General features: G+C 36.5%; 1 protein-coding gene across 5 annotated transcripts in view; it reads right to left on the reverse strand.

The window, feature by feature from the left end:
- The window catches only part of SRBD1 (S1 RNA binding domain 1), a 135,075-nt gene that overhangs the window by 58,528 nt on the left and 60,873 nt on the right, over window positions 1-15,674 (reverse strand). For all 5 annotated transcript variants that reach the window (XM_030035446.2, XM_030035441.2, XM_030035443.2 and 2 more), the window contains one exon: window positions 9,721-9,812. In XM_030035446.2, the coding sequence (XP_029891306.1) occupies window positions 9,721-9,812 (92 nt within the window). The remainder of the gene's footprint in view (window positions 1-9,720; window positions 9,813-15,674) is intronic.

A 15,674-nucleotide genomic window follows, 5' to 3' on the forward strand; every position in this document is an offset into this window, starting at 1 on the left:
GCAGATGTGCCCTCATGAACTTGAAAACATACTTAATTATCTGGCTACTCCTGTCTTAAAAAGATCAAATCTTTCTTATTTCCAAACTGACAAATTTAAAATGAAGACTATTTTCCTCACACATACACATCACATAACTTTGTTTTTACTAGTACTTTCTACAGCAAGTGATAGCACTTTTCACAGGGATTAAAAAGGAGAGAGTTTCCACTCTGGAATACTGATAATAGTTTTCAGGCTAAACCTTTTCAAACGAAAGATGGAAAGAAGTGCCCACTCTCAACAGTGAGGGGCAAAACAGTATAGCAGGCTTCCAACTATTTCTCTAAATGGTATCCATACAAGGGCCATGTCAGCTGCCAGCCCTAAAAAAAAAGAATTAATGCTAACTTCTTAATTAGGCTACCTGCCTCCCCTCAGTAATAGAATAGATCTAAAGCAATTATGGCCCAAATCAGATGTGCACACTATTAAGGGTGCAAAAGAGCAGCTAGAAATCTTGTCAATTATGTAACAAAATTTATTATAAATAGTTTCAAGTATTATGCCTGCTTTGGGGGCAGGCTGCCAACTTCTGTGTTCAGACAATTGCATATTGAAATGTTCTTGTTTTCCCACAACATAAAGCAAAAGCTTAATGGCTATAGATAGGGAAAGAGTGAAAATGAACATACAAAGTTCTGCCAAATGCAGTGTCTGAGGCTGCCAGGAATGATTATGGTTAGAAGAAATAAAAAAAAAAAAAAGTTTCAATTTCTTTCAGTTACAGTGGCATTCAAATGTTGCTTGCCACTGCAAGCAGAAAAACATTTTTGGCCAAAAGTCCAGGATGATGGCATTCCTTCCTTTAAACACACAGGTCTTTATATAACGATAAAAACGTGTCCCAGTCAATAACTGTGGCAGTTTAGCTACCTCATATGAGTGGGAGCATTTGTTTGTGTTTTGAAACAATGTGAAGCTTCCAGCTGTGAAGGCAGTGGACAGTTTTACAAATGTTTTACAAATAAATATATGGCAACCATACATTATTATGCTATGACTAGTTCAACCTCAGTTTTGTCATAAATGAGAACATTCTGTATTTTTATTATGAAACCTCAGTATTTCTATCTTGCTGAGATATTCTACTATAACATCCAAGTAAATCATCCCCCCTCCTATTTTAAATTAACTTTTGCACCTTAAAAGTCTGGGTTGTAACTTCAATGTTGATCAAATAAAAAAATAATATATTAAGGTAATTGGAGAGTAACTCACAAATGCATATGTAATTACTGTCAATATATCACACCAGGGTAGATACGGAAACATTACAACTTATTTAAATCCTTTATAAAGCCTATTATTGTGTTCAAGATCAATTACTCTCCATAAGTATCTGCAATAATGTTTACTCAGTGATCGATTGTTCAGGTTTCCTGAGTCCTGGAAGCTTTCTATCCTGTTGACCTGAATTTCACCCTCCTTGCAAAGGATACAGTGAAATGTACAGTAGTCTTTTCATTAAGCATTCTTTCTCAGTAGGTCAGGATTTGTGACACAGTTTTGAATCCTCATATATCTTCTTGGTGGGTTTAAAGTATGCAATTTATTTTAAGCAACTGCTCAACAGCTGCATTTCATCCAAAATTCTTCTGTGGCAAGTGAGCAGGTTTTTGTTTTAAAAAGGTTACATTTTAGTTTACTTTTAGCTCCACAAAACTGATAATCTGTTATTCACCGAAGATTAATGAAATAATGAATGACAATGTTCTATTTATTTACTACAAAAATCTTTAAAAGAGATTGCTTGAATACAAAAAGGAAGTAAGAAATACATTTAAAGAGGAAACCTCACAAGTGAATATTATAATGCAGCTTTTTAAAGTCAGTATTTTTTCGTAGAAACACACTCTCAAAACCCCTTTTCTCAAGTATTGGTAATTTCTGTATCACAGGATAGTAGCACTTTTTTTTATCCAAGGTGAGATAGGAGACATATAATCATCTAATTGAAGCCTGATGTGATTTTTCTGTCACAGAAATGAGTTAGTCTTACAGGATGGTATAAATTCAGAAAAATCTTTCCCCATCTGCTCAGCTTAAAAGGTAGACATTGTCAGGATGCTTTTCACATGCAAACTGATGGTACTAATTTTAATTGCAGCACCATGCCATTGATTACTGTTACTACTGAAAGTAAAAAAATACTTGAAGTTCTGTACTTACAAGAGATATTCATTTATATCAACAACAAAAATTAACCTTTTGTAAGTGACCAGAATGTCTTTTCCTATGCCTATAGTAAGAAAAGCAGCTTTGGTGAGTAACACATCATACTGCTATATTAAAAACAACCCCAAACTCCTCAAATTGAAGAACATCCTTGTACTCATTGTTCCTCTGGCTCCATGGTTCAGAGAAACAACAAAGCCTCCTAAGGGAAAATACGGACACACACATGCACAGAGTTACACACATGCACAGAGTTACATCCAGAGGGAAAGTAGTAAATAATTTTCTTAACTCTTTTCTGCTAAGTGAAACTGGCTTTACGAGAGCTGCCTTTACTAGTGCTGTGCTTCTGGAGATCACTTTTAGACAAACTGGTGGGGTATTTTCAGTTTGCTCAGAAGTGCAGAAAATGATGCTATGTAAATAAGAGGCCAAGTCCATTTGCTGAACTCAGATCTATCTGCGATGTAAGAAATAGGTAAATGAGAGGAAGGCAAGGTAAACATCATGTCTTTCCCCAAAGCATGCAAAGATCACACCAGTTGCAAACATTAGCATGTGCACAGAGAATGATGCTCAGTTAAGAGCTATACACACATGCACAACTCTCTTAGCATAGTGAAAATACTGATCCAAAACAGCCACACAGAATAGTTTTCATCTGGCTTATAGTAATCCCCACTTTTAATTCTGTAACAAGGCAGAAGCCTAGGGGAATCCAACTGGGTCTTGATCTTGCAGATTACAAAAGAACAAACTCCTCTACTCCAGCCTACTACTACACTACTCTACAGCTTCAGAGGAAGTACAGTGCCAATGAACAGGATTTTTAATGATTATATACCATCTCTCACAGATGCCATGAAGTTTGCACAGGTTGGGAAACGTTAGATTCTTGTCTAGAACAACAAGAAAGTAAAGACTACAAACATCTCTAACACCTGTGTAACAACCCATTCAGCAGCATTGTGCCACTGGTTTTGGGCAATTCAAGCCCATTTTTCCCTCTCTCAAAATCCTGATGCAGGCACACATGTCCATGCACAACTGTAGGAGACCCAGTCATTTCCAGAATATCTGCAGTTAGGGACTGTTTTTTAAAGTTATCCACAGAGTCCCTATAACTTCTGTTTAAACTGTAGAGCCTAGCCCACACCTTGAGATGAGCTTCTGCTCATTAGTAGGAACTAGGTCCTATGGGGAGAGAAGGAACAAGCCCCTCTTTGCCTACTACTGCTCTTCACCATCCATTTTGTTTCCTACCACCGCATCTTTTCCCTTCCAACAGGATAATTAAACTCATTCTTAAATGCTACAGAATACAGCAGATGAAAGATGGATTACAATTTCATTTTGTACTGCTGTAATTGCACACAACCCAACTAAACAGGCTGGCAAAATGTTTTAATGCATAAGAATTCAGTGCTTACTTTCCTTTCTTCTAACTCTTTCTGAAAACTTGTGGAACTTGCACCAATCCTGTACGATTAGCTGTAGAAGGAAGCTTCCATTTAGAAAGTAGTGCAAATGGTTTAACTGTAAGACTTCTGTTCAATAAAGTTTTTGAAAAATGACCTTCTCTCCTAAGTAGCCAAGAGGGAGTAGTGCTCTTTTAAGAGGATGAAGAAATTAGCTCAAGTAGACATCAAGGCACTATGTCCCACACATCTAATCATCAAATTGTTTTACTTTCCTTAAGATAAAGTCAAAAGAAATTACATCTTTTTCCAATCTCTACCTTCCACTTGCTGGCCAGTATGACAGCTCTGAAACGTATGTCTCTATCTTTAACAGCACCCCAGGGAATAAAACCCTGTAGCATGACAGTCTCAAAGTCCTAACAAGCCCCCAAAGCCTGTAAGGCTTTCTTTTGCAAGGAAAAGTGCAAGTGGTGTGCTGAACTTCGAGTGTACAATAATCCAATGTATTCTGCCCTGTGGAGAGGAGACAAACAGATGGGATTTGACAATGCTAAGGCAAGCTGTGCTGTGTGACCTTTTGCTCTCTCGGATTCTTCTTTATCCTCAGAAATAATCCTTTAGAAGCAACACAGTTTCTACACTGGATCATACCTGTGCATGCAGCACAACACACATGCTTGCCCTGTTAGTATTCCAAATCCCTGCAAAAAAAGTACCTTTAAGAAATATTTTATCTACATTGCTTTCCTAACTGGGCAATACAACTATGTGGTCTTGACAGAGGTCCCCAGGCCCTTCACGTCTGAGAGGAAAATGAGCATTTCTTAGAATTACTGCATTAGAGAAGCTCAAGTATGTTGCTCTTGTTTCAGCATCTGAACACAGAATTGCAAATTAAAAACAAAATGCATACGATTGCATTAAGATAGGAAAATAAATTGGAGAGGCTTAGCATGAGATCTCTTCTATCAAGTGATTACACAAACATGATGTCTGAAAAAAGATAACCCCCTTTCCCACCTTATCCTGTGTTTAAAGAATTCTACATATTCAGGTTTGTCTGCATTTTTATAAATCAATGCAATGAAGCACTTCAGGTTTTTATTTTGCTTTTTAAATAGTGAAAGAAAGAAAGAGATTGCTTATATTTTAGAGCAGTCATCGCAAAATGAAAGGTAATTCATCAATTTAATGAAATAGTAGGCTTTTCTCATTTAATATAACTGAGCGTATATCAAAACCAGGGTAAAATCCCAGCATGACTACTGCCTCATAGCGATTCTCCACGATCAAGCCACTGTTTCACCAGAATTCAGCAGTTTCCTCTGGTTCTTAGAGTTATTAAGCAACATTAATTTCATCATGGTATCCACTTCAAGAGGTGGAGAGGCAGAAGAAAAATATTCTGATGTGAGCACATGCCAAACAACTGGTGCATCCTTTATCCTCCTTGTACTAAGGACAACTAAAAACCTGCCACTAGCTGACCATACTTTAAAAGTTTCCAGGCATCTAGGAAGTATATAAATTCCATATTTGTGTGTGTCAATCCTTAAACACAAGTCATACATGCTTACATGTTCTATATACTTTACCTGTCCCTCCACAGTCTTCCCATTTTGTCTAGCCAAACTTGTTCAAGCCAATAAGCATTTACAACAGCAAGGAACTGTAGAAGTGGAGAAGTGCTATTTGAGAGAAAAAAAAAAAAAAAAAGAGAAAGCGTGGCAGTGTCCACGCACTGACACCTGTACAGACTCATTTTATTTCTCATCCCAGAAGCCTAATTTTCATCAGGAATACAGGTTCTGCACAACAAAATAAACCCTTGGGCAAAACTACATAGGACAGGATGGAGGTAAAACAAAGAAGATACCAACCTTTGGAAAACTATTTCATTCCAGAGTTCACAGGCCCAGTGACAGCAACCAAAACCAGATTGACACTGATTGTCAGAGTCCATCCGTTTGAGGGAGGAATGGTTGTCACCACTGAGCTTAGCTTTTTTCTTTTACTCATACAAAGAATACCACATCAAGACAGTCTTCTCAACCGCTCTGATAATGAAAGACATCTAATGGCAAGGAGAACTACTGGTAAACTTGCAGGGCAAAGTAACAGTTCACTGAGCACAGTAGTTACAACTGCTTCAAAGGGAAACTGGCATCCAGGCCTTCCATTAAAAAAAGGCAGAAGCAAATCTCAACCACAGAGACCCAGAGTAATCCAGAAGATCTTATGGACAAGTTACAGTGAAAAACTCCTACTTGAAGTTGCCATAAATAAAAGCTAACCAAAGGTTAAATATGAAGTGTTACACTGATGGTAGCTCAGGGAAACAAACAAACAAACAAACAAACAAAAGAAACAACAAAAAAAACCCAACACCAACAAAAGAACAGGACAAGTAAACATGAATTTCATGGCTTTATGAACACTCTACCAAATTAAACATTTGACTTCTTCTCTAAGAGGGTGGCCAGAGGACACATGCTGGGGCAGAAGCAGAACTGCAGTCACTCACCCAGCCTCTCAGCTACCTCATTACCCTTCCACTAACCCCAGAGCAGGCAGTCACAAAGTCTTGAGGGGGCACACATTAATAAGCTTCACAAAGGTGATCGACATTTCCAGCTTGCTAGGCACTCTTTTTATGGTGTTCATTCTCCTCTACAAAAATTCCCACCCCGAATCTTCAACCTGTCCTTAGGCACAGCTTTTGGGAAGGAGAATTCAAGGAAGCCTTGCATTCCCTTCTCTGTCAGGCTGCAACCCTGTCGCAAGTTCACCCCAAAATCCCCATTATTGAACGCCAGTGGCTTGTTGTCTAGGCAGAACCCTCCTGATCTGCTGCAGCTAAAGTTCCTCAGCTTATCAAGTAGGAAATCCTTTTATTGCTCTGGCCTATAAGCCTCTTAGCTCCTAATTCTGTGAGGCTCAGTAATAGCTGTTCTGCTCATTAACCCTACAATGACTGTCAGAAGGGGATATATACCTTCTCACTCTGCTCAAACACAAGTAACTAGGTTTCATCAAGTTCTTTACTATGTACTTAGTTGAGTCCCACTCCACAAGATTTTACAGCAATTGGAGTAGCAGTACAGAAGCTTCTGCGTTTTCATGAAATATTGAGATTTGGTGCTATAAAAATTTTAAAGAGCCTGGGTCAGTGTAAAGAATTGTTATTAGGAGCTGACATTGCCTAGTGCCAGAAAGAAGGTAGCCATCTCTGGAGAACAATTCTAAAGTTGGAGAGACCCTATTCCATTCTCTGCGCTGTAGATACCAGCAAATTGTTTAAGAAATGAGCAGGTTTGTTTTTTTTTTTTTCCCTAAGTGCAATTTTGGCTAAAGTGTTGTATGGATGACCAGAAAGACTTCCACTATAATTTATACATACACCATTAGTTTATAATGAAATCCTTCTCAATCACTGATTACAAACCCATGTTATCCATGACCTTCAAAGACAGCTCAAAGGGAAAAAAATAATAAGCAGTTGAGTTCTTGGCTTAACTAATATCTTTAATTAGCACCCCCAAGAAATGCTAAAGGTTGCTGTTTTCCCCCTGTATACAACACTCAGACAAGGAGAAAATAATAAGGTAATATTCTTATCAGAATGTCTTCTATTTCTCCATATGAAGTGAAAACTTATAACAAACAGTTGCTAAACAGCACTGCAAATATGACAGAGATCATATCACAAGATGTGAAAGTAAGTTCTCATATAATATGCATTATTTAATATTTTACATTTATGTACCTGATGGACAAGTATAGGCCTACCTATGTAATTCAAAAAACCCCAAACCCTTCTATAAAGTTTGTGTTGAGAAAAATGTTAAAGTGGCAAACTGCATTAAGATCACAGCTATCTCACATCAGCTGTACTTTTTATTTTAACTATAAATGTCACACTTCATCATGCAGCTGTCAGCTTCCTTTAATGTACTAAATGCTATCATGTAAGCACAGAACCTGACATGATGTAACACAACAATTAAAATAAAAAGCAAGTCAGGTTTGACACCATGTCACTTTTCTGTTTGCTGCAAATTAAAGGAAAATCAGAAGTACCAAAGTAAAAGCTAGTCAAGAAAAAAGTTTGCAAAAACCCCCAAACATCAGTTAATGCTTCCCTCTAATGTTATGTCACATTTTTACATTCAGCTTTAAAAAAACGTGCACAGCTTTAGCACAGCTAATTACAAATTGACACCAAAAGACGTCAAGAATAAAGTCTAAAACTTCTAGAAAGACTCTATTGTGATAAATATACCTCTAGCTGTCAGTTCCATAACAGCCGACATCCATGGAACTAAGCAATTATTTTTCACTTTCTGTCCTACCCTTTTTCAATTTCTATCCATTCTGTGGTACTGCTGCGGCACGTTAAAATTAGTGATGCTTTTCAAACCAGATGCAACAGCACTTAAGTTATGCCTGAAGCAATTCCTAGTAATAATGGAGAAATTATGAACTCTAGATAATTAATCCTGAAATTGGTCATGTATTACAAATTTGATTTCATTTACTGTATTTGATGCACAACACTAAATAAAAGTGTCTGAAATGTTTAAAATTTAACTTTGGAAAAAAGGAAAATCATGTACATCTGGAAAAGTATACTGTTAATAATTAGATTTCCTCCTTTTCTGTGTTTTTCTGTGCATTTACATCAACTCTAAACCCACATTTAATATATCAGCAACATAAAAAGCTTTGGCCCAAGGGAAAGTTAGTGGCATCTGTCACAAATACAGAAATATCACATGCCTAATATTCACTCTGACCATACCATGACACATTCAAAACCTCTGTGGCCCAGGAAAGAAATAATCACAATGGAGTCCATTCCCAGGCAGGGAAGAAAGAGTCAAGCAAAAAGAAGCTAGAGGCCTGTCCTGCAAAGGGAAGGGCTGATATAGACATTTAAAGAATATTCCTGTAAAAACATTCACTTGAAATATCAAGTTAACACAAATCCCTTTTTCCCCTTTGTGGAAATAAAAGGAAAGGGGAACATGGGGAATTCTAAAAACTTTTACCCCTAAATACCATGTAACTTCAGAACTGTTTTCTGCTGATCTACTTCTACACCTTCCTAAGGATTTCCAGGCCAGTAACCTGCTACACTAAGATTAAAATTAAGAACAGCACAATTTTGACTGGGAAAGAGTTATACATGAGTGTTACTGCATTTTCAAATATGCTATATTTGATTGGGTATGACAGCAAATTGCAGGAAAACCAAGAAAATAAAAAACTGAGGCAGATAAAAACAAATACAAAAAGACACACAAATATAAGTACACAAATGAAGTAACCCAAAGATAATGTCAGACCCGCCCTTACAGTTGTCTCCCAATAAACCAACTCCATGAGTAGAATTTGAACACCAGTGAAGCTGCTAAGAATATGATCTTTAAAGACTACTCTTTAAGCAAACACTGAAAATTATACCAGTGGCAACACTTGTACGTTTCTAAGAACTTGGGCTGTATTATACTTCAGTGACATTTAAGCTGAAGTAGATAATTTTTTAAAACTAAAACTAAATAGTATTTCTTAAGGGCTATATTCAGCTACATGAAGACTTCAAAGTGATCACAATGAATGGACACCTTTAAATTTTCAAAATATCTGTTCTATTCTTACATTTTCTTCTAGCCCTTGAAGTGTTTAATTATTATTAGACACATTTGTGTACATACAAGGAACAAGAGAAGAGAGGGAAGGTCTAGCTCTTGTGGGCACGGACATGTCCAACTGTGAAAGTTTATTCATTTAATTTATTGGTTATATTAATCCCCATAAATTCTCCTGTACCAGCCTATTAAAGGAATATATCCACAAGGACCTTTACATTATAAGCCTTAGTAGAAGATGATGTCATTGATTTCCATACCTAGGACTTCCAAGTGTGAAATGATAGAAGAATTAAAGTTTAGAAACAAAACATGCAAAACTTTCACTTTTTATACTTTTGACTATCATTATACTTAATATTATAAACAATACAGTCTGAGAACTGAGATTTGAGCTCCATGTTGAAATGGTGATGAAATACACTTCATACCTGCACTTCTTAGGTTAGGGTCTAGGTCTGGCATTTCCTTGGACGCTTCTGGACTGACGCTGTAGATAGATGCTCCTGCTTCACTAACAATGCTGAAAAATAAAATGGCAAATAATCAAAACACCACACAACTGAACTACACAAAAGAAAGACTTAGCAAGTGACTTAATTTAATATTTGGATATTTTATTTTTAAAGCCTGATGTTTTAAAAAATATTTGGAATCAACTGAATACTTACAAAAGTAAGACAGTACAGACAAAGGAAAAGATCTCCATTTAAGCCAAAACACCCCTCCCTGAGCTGCAACATCCATTCTTTTTCAATTCTGGCCCTATTATAAACACACCCTGTGTGTGATATCAGCCTCTGTAGTATCTTAAAACAAACATGAGAAACAAGCATTACCAGAAGTAAATAGGCAAACCAGCTTCCATAAACAAAACAAAAACCTACCTGACAATTTCATCAAAAACACATACATTCTAAAGTATAACATCAGTTAAACTACTACATGAATCCAACTCATGAGTGTGCACATTCATTGTCTAAAGCTAGCTGCCTAAAATACTCAGAAAAAAACCAGCTTGATACAGACTGAGCCACAGAGCTGCAGCTCGCTTCTCAGCGGCATTTAATACTGTCTTCTCCCTGCTCTTACTGCCATCCCCAAAGTAAAACACTGACTGCATGTCTTCAATAACTTAAACTACAGTTCATGTATCTACCACACACCTCAAACTCATTCAGTAATGATGATAAACTTACCATTTCAAATCACAACACATAACTAAAAAACCTTTGAGTGCTCTAGTTCCACTCAAGAGAAAACAGCAGTCAAGTATTCACAGTGTAAGTTTGTTTTTAGCTGTGAAATTTTGACACCATTGAATCAACAGTGTATTTCTTCAGATAACTTCAACAGAACTTGAATTTCAGCTTGATAATTAAGGCATCGTACAGCTCCTGCACTGGAGAGGAACACTATCAGTTTCAGAACTATTTTTACTTTTACTATTCCACTCTTAGAATAAACTTATCTTTGCCATAACAAGTGAAACCACAGTCCTCAAGAACCAGACCTGTCAATGAAAATCATAACTTTGCTTTACATCGTTTTAAAATTAGACTATAAATTTTCCTTTTGAAGAACATTTAGTAGGTCAAATTTTTAAATAAAGAAACTGATACCTAGAAGCCCCTCCTTTTAGAAAAAGCTGGAGAATAGCTCACAGATAAAACACATTCTCATTCAATGTTCCACGGATGTAAACAGTAAATAGTGTAAAAAGCAGGTATAGAAGGTGCGAATTTCTTACTGTTGTTTTTACAGATTCCACCCCCCATCAAAACTGGAATTTGGTAGACTGCTGTACACACAAGTCAAATTTTATGGTTACTCAAAACTCAAAAGAACATTTCAATATTACAGACAGACTGGATCTTTCAATAAATACAGAAAATAAAATCCTCTTCTCTTTTGTATTAGCATAACTCCAGACCCACTCAAACAACTGATTTAACAGAGCAAAAAATTGCTCAGACCAGCTGAATGGGGCAAGTGAAAATGAAACTGTTTACATGATCTTTTAAAAAGCTTCAGTGTTACAGGCATTCCTTGACTATAAATGACATTCAGAAAACAGTCCTATAAGAGTTCAGAAATATGGTCATATCACAAAAACCTAACTGCTGAGAAACAATGTTGACAGAAGCCTCATCAAACTGATTTTTCTGAAGAAAGGGTAGTTTAAAGAACAATGCAGCAGAAAGTATTTCTTAACATGTTCACACCTTATAAAGGTAGCATCTGGCAAGTGCTCCCTTTTTGGATATTGCTTCCAAAAAACCACACACATTAGCACATATTTCTAATAGCTTTTCACTAATCGCTCTTCCATCTTGATATTTGAACAGATCCAAAAAGTTACGTCTCATGCAATTTCTAAATTTAACACATTGATATTACACTTAGATTAAAAAAAAAAGTGTTTTGCACACTTTTTTACAGTGCTGTACTATAAACTGTATTACTGCACAGAGCTATTGCTTGATCTCTCCCAGTATTTTATGCAGTGAAAAAACAAAGTGATCTGGATGGGAATTTTAACACACTTGACATTTTATTGAGTCTCCTAGTGCTACACTGACAATTTTCAGAAGAGGATTGCAATAATACTATCATTCTATGGTAGTAAGTGAATTGTGCCAAATTTTAAGGTAGGTAGTACAAAAACTCCTTGCTAAAACGAGTAAATAAAATTACACTCAGGATGGGAGAAAGAAACATTTGAAAAGAGCGCATTTCCTTTCCTCAAGTGCAAGAACATTTATACACTGGGGGGGAGGAGGAGGAGGAGGGAGGGAAGCCAAGTAAAAAAATTATCTCAAGCAGGAAAACAAGATATAAAAAGCACTTTCAGAAGCAGCATACACTGGATATTTGACATCCACTCTGAGATGGTTTTGTATATGCATGCAGTTATTCTATGAAGTATTTGGTGTAGCAGACTTGGAAAAGGGGGGGAGGGGAAGAACTTCCACTCACGCAGAACCCCATACTGCTGTGCCTAAGACAGTAAAACCCAGACATTAAATAAATTTGTTACCCAGAGTAATCGCGTAGGGTCACAAACTCCAAAGAAACTATCCTCTGGTTCCTTCAACCATAGTCAACCAAACTTTTACAAACCTATTAGTGGCTGCCATGTGGTTTTATTTAGTTTGTTTTTAGCTACAGTGAGGTGGTTACTAATGTGACAATGGCACATACAATGCTAAAACATTTAGCTCGGTTACAATACTAAAGATTACAAGCAAAATAGGTTTGGGGATTTTTTGATTGCAGTTGTTCTGGATTTTGCTTTTTGACTAGACAGGAGACAGCCACTTTGGTTCACAAACATTTTGTTTATTTGTTTGTTTTCCAAATTCTAATAATTCTCTTTAAAAGGGGGATGCTATATAGGATAATTTAAGCTAATTTAATGTTGTAAAATGCTCTACATCCTACTTTCAAAGAATATATGTATTTTATGTCAGGGCATATTAAGACAAAACCAAACCTGCTCAAATCAGTAGGCAATAGACATTTACTCCAAACTACTGCAGTCTACACTGTTCTCTAATCTCTCCCTCCCCCTTTTTTTTAAAGGATACAATTTTCAAGAGAGTCAAAAGAAAGCCCTCATAAGGGTTGGTAAAAACCGTATCTAATAATCTGTAGATCTTCAGAACTAGAATTTGTTTCTACTTTGACTTTCTAAGCCACATAATGCATTAAAACAGAAAACTAGACTCCCCCACTCCCTCATAAAATGAGAACCTCATTTCTGTACATTCCTTAAGAGGAAAGATTCTTGCACTGATGAAAATCTTAACAGTTAAACCAACATTATTAAAAAGTTATTTTCCTATTTAAAGTCAAAATGTAGTAGGTAAATAAGCAAGTGGTCATAATATGATATGCTTATAGGACATGAATGGACAAGTTTCATAAACTGCTCTCTGAATTAACAAAAAAGCAGGTAAAGAATCTGGGACTATGCCTCCATCCTGTCTGCTTCCCACATTAACCATCCTACAGATAAGTTTTTTTCCTCAGCAACTATATCCAACTTTTAAAACTTGTAAGTGCCCAAACCACAAAGCCACTACACGATATTTCAGTTTACTCTTTTTAATTGTACAAACAGGCTTGTTACATAGAAAGTAAGTTTTCACGTACTGCACCCATCTCATTCACATTTGTTAAGACACATTTTAAGTACTGTTAAAGCAACATTAAATATATTCCACTAGCACCACCTGGTGGGCCCTCAGCTTTATGCCACAGACCATGCCTGCTGTATTCTAAATACCTTAAGGAGCCTTTTAACATTTACTAGAGCAAGTTTTCTTACTCAGCTTAAATAAGCATTATATATTTGGTATGAAAAGATCATTTGAAGACCTGTTCAAAACATTCAGATTTTCAATCTCTTAATTTTTACAGGAAAAAAGCCTTTCTTGTAAAAGGTAAAAATAAAAATTTAAGAATACTTACAGGTTTTTTTTACTTTCAAAGCTATTGCATACCTACAAAAATGCATAATGGTAAAGATTACATGTAACAAACCAGAGTTGCCAACAGTTGTTTAACTATATTACAATTTCATGTACATGAATGTAATGGCACATTTTTTTAAACTTACAAGGTTCTTGGGTAGTAAGTTTTGAAAAGATTTTCAGTGAAAACTATGTGCAAAAATCTAATGTACTTATAACGAAAAAGATATACCAGGCTAGAGGCTTCTAGGGTTAAAGATGGATGCAGCTTCCTGACATTTTCATGAACCTTACCAACATTTCAGACTATTTTATTACATTGAATTCATTTTCCCACAATCAAATGCAACACTGGATTAATAACCTACAGAGAAAGAAAAAGTAACTTTGTCCAACTTTACATAACTTACTGTTCCTAAAACCTCCAAAACACTGATTTACAACTTGAAGCCTTTAAAATAACATTTTAAGAAAGAATACCAGTACAAAGAAGAGACCAGTGTTAATACTTGGAAGAAAATCATGGTCACTCTAAAAGCAAAGGGTATGTCAACCTCAAAATGGGCCCAGATTTCCATATTTGGTCATAAAATGATGATCTGCCAAAATATAACTCCCTTCCCAATCAAAATTTAGTAATTGTGGTTAACTCCTCTAACCCAACTTTTTACATATTAACTGATAAATGTATTCTTCATAAGCTTGCGGCAACAAAAGCTAGAGGCTCCCACAAAGGGCAGAAGTACAGAAGGGTCAAAGGATTATTCAGTGTTACTTACTAAAATAATTGGCTTAAGAATTACCCAGGACAGAAAAATAAAACAACAAAAATATTTGCTAGAGAAGAATGTTACATTTAGAAGCTCAATTGGAATGTTACAAACTTTAATTATGTTGATAGACTGAAGAGGAGCAGTGAAGACTTAATTAAGTACAGGCTTAAAAGAAGTTTGGGCTATTTCGTGAATGAGAAATCCACTGGGACTTACTGAAAACACAGAAGTCACAACTAGCTCCAGAAGAGCCTAAAACCAAAAATGGTCAACAGCTACAAAAGTACTAGAGAAACAGGATGTCTGCATCTGTTCTTATACGTCTCCCTACATACCCATTTTTGGCGACTAATGAAAACCACCTTGGGGAAGTCAAAGCAGCTCTTCATATGAAACAGCAACAATCGCTTCATTTGCATTTTGACTCTTGTCTCGCTCTTTCCTCTCCTGTCAAGCAGGATACCGCCCATGGCAGAAGCAAATTTGACAGCCCCTCCAACTCCTCATCATTACGAATGGCAAGCTACAGGTTTCTTGCCATCATGGGCAGAGTTACCTGCCGTTCCCAGGATCTCATGTTTGGGTACGTGAGATCCAGCCCCTACACACTGTGCACAGCACAGTTCCTTCTGCCAGGGAGGTGATGAATACAGCCAACTGGAGACTGCAGTCCAGCAGAGGCTGAGCGAGACACTGTGATTTATTCAGCCACACGCACTTTGCCAGAGGAACAATAGGATACCAGGCTTGACAGGCCCTGGCTCTGACACAGCTAAGCCATTACTTTTTATTCTTATGAGGAACATATGTCATGGAAGTGCAAGATAAAAAGGTTCTGGTGTATACTCAATAATGTATTCAAAGAATAAAAAGCCCCAAAAGATTTTTAAAAGCCTGTTCATTCTGAGAGATGAGATTAAACTCAAAATCTGGCCTTTCCCCCACTCCAATAAGCTAGTGGTATGGTAAAGGAAGATGTTAGGGTCAAAAAAAAAGATTATACTAGAAAGCAATCATCATTCCACAGAATCCAGCCAAAATCCATACAATTCATCTGTGCCTTTAAATAAGATTTTGCTTTAAATTTTAACAATATATAGAACTGAGGAAATATTCCAGTATTAAATATGACTT

This window comes from Aquila chrysaetos, chromosome 13, assembly GCF_900496995.4.
Source record: "Aquila chrysaetos chrysaetos chromosome 13, bAquChr1.4, whole genome shotgun sequence".
Classification (NCBI taxonomy): domain Eukaryota; kingdom Metazoa; phylum Chordata; class Aves; order Accipitriformes; family Accipitridae; genus Aquila; species Aquila chrysaetos.